Here is a 7,801-nt window from a genome sequence, read left to right on the forward strand (position 1 = left end):
CCTGAGGTTTCTACCGTTTTTTTTCCCCGTTAAAGGGGTTTTTTTGGGGAGTTTTTCCTTATCCGCTGCGAGGGTCATAAGGACAGAGGGATGTCGTATGCTGTAAAGCCCTGTGAGGCAAATTGTGATTTGTGATATTGGGCTTTATAAATAAAATTGAAAATTGAAATTGAATTATAACATGGCTTAGTGTTTGACAAATGTGCTAAACAACCAGGGTAGTGTTGTGGAGACAAAACACATTTACTTAAAGGAACAGTGTGTGAGATTTAGGATAGGGGTAGGCAACCTGCGGCTCCAGAGCCACATGCAGCTCTTCAGACCCTCTCCTTGTGACTTTGACATAAAATGATCTGGAAATGAATACAGGTTAATTTTTAACATTCAGACTTTTATTTGTCATTGTTGTAGGCCTAAAGTGATTGTTGCATTCCACAACTGTGAACATGTGAAGCCTATACATTGAATTAAAAATGTTTTACTATTTCATCAGCTAAAATGTGCTTCATACTTCTATGACCAGGTGCCTTTTCCTCTAAATTTTGCTGAACTTCAGCGAGCCTGGAGTCTCTTTAGCATGGCTAGCTATGGATTTCAAATCCAAAAAAAGGAAAAGTCTCAGAGTAAAATAGAGGATTTAACAGTGTGTGGACAGATTCGTGTGCTTTCACCACCAGTACTGCAAAATTAAAGTACTAAATAATTATAAATAGCTGACTGCAGAGTAGCCACCTTGTAGTAAATCATATTAATGAATGCTGATTTAGACCTATTTGTAATGTTAATGGGTAAATGTGGTCTTAAGCGGCTGGCCAATAATGGCTCCTTTAATAGGAAAGGTTGCCAACCCCTGATTTAGGGAGATTTAGTAGCATCTAACCTTGAGCTCTGCAAATGCAACAAACTGAAACTTCTCCATGTTAGAATTCCTTCAGTGTTTATTGTCTCTTTTTTAATCTTTTTTTTTAAGGCTTTTTGCATTTATTGTAGCACAGCTGGAGAATGATAGGAAAGGGAGGAGAGAGACAGGGGACAACATGCTGCAAAGGGCCGAAGGTTGGAATTGTACCCAAACTGCTGCAAGGACTCAGCCTACATGTGGCGCACACTCTACAAGGTGAACTAGAGGTTGCCCCACTAAGGAGGTTTTCACCGGGAGCCAAATTATCCACAGAGGTAAAAATAAAGGCGTAACCTAAAGATGATGATCTGGATCGATGTTTTCACTTTGCATCGATGATGTTGGCTCGTTGATCCTTGAATGTGAGTAAGAGTGTGTAGGATTGAGGTGGGTATATTGGCAGAAATTGAATATAGTGTATAATCACCTGAAAATAAGAAGCATTGTGTTTTTGTTACATTAGAATGAGCTGCTTATATAGGGTGTGGGTCCTCTTATGGAGATTGCCATGTTGCCATTTCAGTTTTCTCATCAGCCACCTTAGTTTGCAGCCTCTCTGCGTCAAGAATTTTTCTTAATGTGAAACTGCTTTATACAGTGTTCTTACCTGTTTAAAATACTGGGTCAGTTTGTTTTGGTGAGGAAGAGAACTCTGCGGATAATTTGGCTCCTGAACGATGAACACTGACAGAATTCTAACCAGTTTCAGCTGGTTGCAATCTGCATTCCTGTAAAATGTTATAGCAGAGGACCCCTAAACCATCTGTTTCTTATGTGCCCCCCCAATATTGAAACAAAACCTTTGCCGTTATTTGAGATAAGTTTATGAAATAAAATGCATTGATAAAGATTGATATGATTGATATGAAAAATTGCAATCTGAAAAGTAACTGTCAGAGAAATGTAGTGGAGTAAAATGTACAAAATAAAAAAAAAGAAATACTCAAATAAAGTACAAGTACATTGGATTGGTTCTTAAATACATGAGTAACTGTACTTATATTCCACCACTGGCATTAACTATGAGACCTGTCGATGCACTTGGCAACTGCATGTTGAGCCAGAACAAAGTTGGTCATAGTAAACTTTCAGAGAGAACCGATGGTGTTGATGCATATATAAACATGACACTATATATTTATTCCAAAATATTTATTATAAAAAAAACTTTGTACATCACAGAGGATAGATTTTGATGTAGGCTAATCTGCAAAATTAAAAATGAGTTACACTGTATACATTCCCTCTTTTGCAGTGTTGTAAAGCACACAGCTGTAAATGGATGATAAAAAAATTAACCAGAAATGAGAAGTTCAAGAGATATGAGATATGAGTCTGACTGCTGAAGCCCCAGGCTACACCTAAACTGCTGAACAAGCTTTTTTACAAGTATGAAGAAATCTAGATGTTTCCCAAGATTTGACCTATGGACACAAAATCAACAAGTTCTCACTAAAAAGTGACGTGACAACATTAGCAACATCAGCATGTGGGATGTGGCCTTCTGGTTTACTCTATGCTCTACTCTCACTTCATGATATCACTACAGTATTTTTGAAAAACAGAAAAAAACAATGTAAGCTGCACCATACCAACAATTAGATGTCAAAGCACCAGTGGAATAAATGCACCATTTTCCCCCCTGAGAACAATTTTTTAGTCTTAATTAAGCTGCAAATATATTTTTATTTTGTCCCCTTTTCACTCCAGCTCACACTCTACTCTCTCCCCCCCTCTCTCTGCCCCCCTCCACCCCCTGCCTTACAAACACACACAACCACAACCACACACTCATCTCTCCCCTCCTGTGTCTAACCAGTCTCACACCATGACAGAGTACGAGGTGTTTTCGCTTTCTGCAGAGCTGAAAGATCCTGTGACTCTTCCGCGCTTCCTGTGGCGCCATTCCTCCATCCCCAGCAAGCCTCTCTGTCCCAGCAACCCTTTACACATTTTGGCCAGCTCCCTCCTGAACTTCACCCCCACAAAACCGTACAGCAGAGGGTTCAGGGCGCAGTGTGACAGCCCCAAGCTTTCAGTGATCACAGTCCCGATGTCCACCACATAGCCAAACTGGCAACCACCTCCCACCACGTCCAGCTTGTGCAGACTGTCTACCAGCTGGAAGCAGTTGTACGGTGCCCAGCAGATGACAAATACAGACACAAGGGAGACGATGAGGTGGAGAGACTTGCGCTTTTGGCGGCGAGTGGCGTTGCAGAGAGACCTGAAGATGCGGATGTAGCAGTAGAGCATGATCAACAAGGGGAGCCCAAAACCCAGAACCACACTGAGCAGCTGCAGCCCCACCTGCCACTGGGTGGAGTTCTCAGTGAACCACACCTGGCACATGAGTGTCTTCTGATCGCCCACAGTGTACACCTCCTCCACCTCTTTGAAGTACATGTCCACTACACTCAGGCCCAGGCAGCCCACCCAGATGAAGGCACACGCAATCTGGGCATGGCAGGTGTTGCGCTTCCAGCCGGAGCTGACAGCATGAACGATGGCCAGGTAACGGTCAAAGCTGATGCAGGCCAGGAAGAGGATGCCGCTGTAGCGATTCAGGGAGAAGAGGGCACCGGAGATCTTGCAAACAGCCAAGCCGAACACCCACTTGTGAGCCCACTGCACTGCAAACAGGGGCAGGGTGAAGGCCAGCAGGAGGTCAGAAATGGCCAGGTGAAGGAGGAAGGTGTCTGTCAGAGAGAAGGCGCAGGCTCCGCCAGACTGAGAGTTTCGGTAGCGTCGGATCACACACAGCACCAGCACGTTGCCCACAAGAGCCAGGACAAACACCAGACTGAACACAACAGGGGAGTACCTCTGTGCAAAACCATAGATGTCCTCCTGTTCGCATGGGGCTGCATGACTCTTGCTCGTTTCAGGGGACCAGGTAAAATTGTCATAGTCGTCATAGTCCTGTTGACAAGAGTGAGGAAAAGAGTTCTGTCAAATTCTTGAAACAGACAGGTTATCCAAGAAAAATGGACTTCTCAGCATTTCACAAACTTTATATTGTTTTATAATTTACTTAAGTCTTAATGGAGTAATGGCAGTTGTTTACAAGAAGGTCATGAGATTCTTAAAATGTAAAATAAGATCTCTTTCAGTATTCTGTCTTTTCAAAAAGGAACTTTAAAGATAATTGGTATTTGTGCTAGATACTGTACAACATCTGAGTAACTCAACAGAAAACATCTTTCAGAGGAATGTGCTCACGATGGATTAAACCTGTTCATGTTATAGAGAATGAAATACAAACAAGACAAACATCTCAGTTTGTGTCTCCTAATGCACATTAGAGATTAGAAAAATATCCACTCACCCAGTAATCTGTGGTTGCAAAGACTTGATCCATACTTGTGTCAGACAAGGAGGCAGCAGAACACCTGAAACCCTCCAACAGTCTGGAGAGCACACTCACAAACACAATGGGTAAACATCCTTTTTTTTCTCTCACACTCGTCCAGATGATCAGAAAGAAGAAGTCAAAATTTTAGGAACTGAATCTTTACGCATTTCAGACAGATGCCAACATAGCTAGTGGGAATGGATGACTATGATAGGGAAATTGTGACATATCTATTTGAAATGTGGCTGCAGACAGCGATAAAACTCAGACAGACAGTGCATGACTGATAATACTATAAATGACGATACTGTGAATGGAAAAATATTCTCTTGTCTATCTTCTACATCATTTACTCCAGATCCAATTTATGTTACAATTACAATTACAATTCTTACATGTCATAATATCGAAAGGGAACTAAATTTATTGGAATTTATCCCTCAAGAAGTGAAAAATGGTTTTGCAAAACAATCCTTTCAAAAAGGAGGAGAAGTGAAAGTGCTGGGTTGGCAGGAATTTCGCAGCAGTAGTAATCCACTTTCTTCTGTTCTGCTTGCTTTGAGATACGAGGCTTTACACGCAGACTGTATTGTAATAAATGGGTTAAGATTGTTACTGATTATACAAATCTACGAAAATGTCAAAATATAGAAGAAAAAAAACAAACAAACAAAAAATAGCGTGAGATAGTTTTTGGTTTTGATTTTAGTGATTTTTATCTCCAGCACCTTTGCAAACATTTGGTCAGGCGGAATGTAGAGCTCTGTTCATATGTAGTACATGTTGAAAGAAACAAATTTAATTCTTGCTTACTTATGCTCTGAGATCTTGTAAAGAAGAAAGGCAGCAAAAAAGAGGCTGGTGGTTTTTATATATGGTTAGATGCACTTAAAAAGAACACATAATGAAATGAAGTAATTTGTCCCTATATGTGGTTAAAAATTACAGACTCTTAGAAGAAAACATTAACATGTTCATAAGACATGCTTTGGATAAACTGACACCAAAATGGCATCTGCAAGAATGCACTATGCATTGAAATGAAATACACTGCTCAAAAACAAAAAGGGAACATTTAAATCACACATTAGATCTTGATGAACACATTATTCAAGTTGGAAATCTTTACTGATGTACATTGTGTAATTTGTTAAGAACAAAATGATGAAACAACGGTCAATGGAAACCTAAATCAACAACCCACTCAGGGCTGGATTCAAAATCATACCGAAATCAGAGTAAAGAAAATTGAAATCACAGGCTGATCTAACCTGTGTGAATTTTATCACAGCAACTCATAGTGTGACTCAGTAGTGTGTTTGGTCCCTGCATACCTGTATGCATGTTCCTGATGAGTCGGTGGATGGTGTCCAGGGGGATCTCCTTCCAGACCCGGATCAGGGCATCAGTGAGCTCCTGGACAGTCTGTGGTGGTACTTGGCGGCATCAGATGCACCGATACATAACGTCCCATAGGTGCTCAATTTGATTTCAGTCAGTGAAACGAGAGGGCCGGTCAATGGCATTAATGTATTTGTCATCCAGAAACTGCCTACACACTCTAACCACATGAGGCCGGGCATTGTCCTGCATCAGGAGGAACCCAGGGCCCACTGCACCAGGAGGAACCTAGGGCCCACTGCACCAGGAGGAACCTAGGGCCCACTGCACCAGGAGGAACCTAGGGTCCACTGCACCAGCGTAAGGTCTGACAGTCATTCTGAGGATTTCTTCCCGTTACCTAACAGCAGTCAGGGTACTGTTGGCTATGACATGGACGTCTGTGCAACCCTCCAAGGATATTCCTCCACAGGTCATCACTGACCCACTGCCAAACCTGTCATGTTGGACGATGTTACAGTCATTACAGACTCTTTCACACCTGTCATATGTTCAGTGTGAACCTGCTCTCATCTGTGAAGAGAGCAGGGTGCCAATGGTGGACCTGCCAGTTCTGGTGTTCTCTGCTGAATGCCAGTCAAGCTGCACGGTGCTGGGCTGTGAGCACAGGTCCCTCTAGGGGACGTCGGGCCCTCATGCCACCCTCATGGAGTCTGTTTCTGACAGTTTGGTCAGAAACATGCACACCAGTAGCCTGCTGGAGGTCATTTTGTAGAGCAGTGCTCCTCCTGTTCCTCCTCAAACAAAGGAGCAGATACCGGTCCTACTGCTGGGTTGATGCCCTTCTATGGCTCTGTCCATCTCTCTTCATGTTATGGCCAGTCTCCTGGTATCTCCTCCATGCTCTTGAGACTGTGCTGGGAGACACAGCAAACCTTGCGATCGCACATATGGATGTGCCATCCTAGAGGAGCTGGACTTCCTGTGCAGCCTGATTGGGCTGCAGGTACTGCCTCATGCTACCAGTAGTGACGAGGACACTAGCAGAACACAAAACTAGAGAAGAATCAGTCAGGAAGGATAAGGAGAGAGCAACTGTCTGTGACCACCACATGTAAAAACCATTCCCTGTTTGGGGGTCGCCTTGCTTTTGCCTCCCCTCTTCAAATAACAATCAGTTAAGAAGAGTTTGGTGAACCACTGGCTGCTGACCACAAACAGACACATGCAGACTCAGCTCAGGAGCACTCAAATGCTGGTTCAGAGATTAAGTGCAGCGATGAGTCACAGAGCCATTTTTTTTTTCTTTCTTTTTTTTTTTTTGCTTTACTTCCACAAACTGGAGCAGGGACAGACACGATGGAAAAAATAAGCAAATTCCCCTTTCAGTATGTCTTTATGATTTTTTTTCAAAAACAAACTGTGTGAGGAACTGAACACTGACGTTCTTCACATTTCGCGGTTACTTCTGTCTCGCCCGAGGGTCTTCTGGTAAATTATATTATTGTGCAATACCACTGGTGTTTTGCTTCCTTCTGTCAATTGTTTAAATGATGAACAGTGCAATACACACCACAAAGGCATATTGTTAAGTTATATATATATTGTATGACTGTATGTAATCTGACACACTTTTGGAGGAGTGGAATGAGGACAGTCCTTGCTCTCCGACTTCTCCAAAGTGCCTTTTTAAGTACAAAAAAAAGAAGTGTCTGGTGCATGAATGGAACACAGAATGGGCCTAGCAGGCACAGTCCCAGGGGCCCAGAGTGTCAGGGCCCCACCGGGGCTTTCACCTGCAAAATGTCACCTGAACAGACACTCACCGACCAAGAATAGCCACAAAAGGACCTGTGCAAAACAGCTGCAACTGCAAAGACACAGAGGACATCTATGAAAAGGGAAAGAACAACCACAAAGGGATACAAAATGACGATAAAGAGATGCAGAGCAACTACAAAGTGACACAAGATGACAACAAAGAGACACAAAACCACAGAGGCTAAACAGCTCTTGTTTTTGTACTTGTTTTATTAGATCTTAGTGCGGCGTTTGACACAATTGACCATCAAATTCTACTGCAGAGACTGGATCACTTAATTGGCCTAAAAGGTTCTGCACTGAGCTGGTTTAAATCTTATTTATCTGATCGTTTTCAGTTTGTTGATGTTCATAATGAATCATCCTTACGTACCAAAGTTTGT

General features: G+C 42.5%; 1 protein-coding gene across 1 annotated transcript; it reads right to left on the reverse strand.

The window, feature by feature from the left end:
• Positions 1 to 2,044: 2,044 nt before the first annotated feature.
• Positions 2,045 to 4,382, reverse strand: cxcr3.2 (chemokine (C-X-C motif) receptor 3, tandem duplicate 2). Its single transcript, XM_050046468.1, has 2 exons — positions 4,230 to 4,382; positions 2,045 to 3,823 (listed from the first exon to the last, which is right to left on the reverse strand). The coding sequence occupies exons 1-2, from the start codon at positions 4,260 to 4,262 to the stop codon at positions 2,723 to 2,725; spliced, it is 1,134 nt and encodes a 377-aa protein (XP_049902425.1). The 5' UTR covers positions 4,263 to 4,382; the 3' UTR covers positions 2,045 to 2,722.
• Between the last annotated feature and the right edge of the window lie 3,419 nt (positions 4,383 to 7,801).

Source organism: Epinephelus moara, chromosome 6 (genome assembly GCF_006386435.1).
Source record: "Epinephelus moara isolate mb chromosome 6, YSFRI_EMoa_1.0, whole genome shotgun sequence".
Taxonomy (NCBI): Eukaryota; Metazoa; Chordata; class Actinopteri; order Perciformes; family Serranidae; genus Epinephelus; species Epinephelus moara.

Excerpts from the sequence above, each read along its gene's own strand:
- cxcr3.2 (XM_050046468.1), bottom strand. The coding sequence starts at position 4,262 with ATGGATCAAGTCTTTGCAACCACAGATTACTGG. Across the intron at positions 3,824-4,229 it reads TTGCAACCACAGATTACTGG|GACTATGACGACTATGACAA; the intron begins GTGAGTGGATAT and ends TCTTGTCAACAG.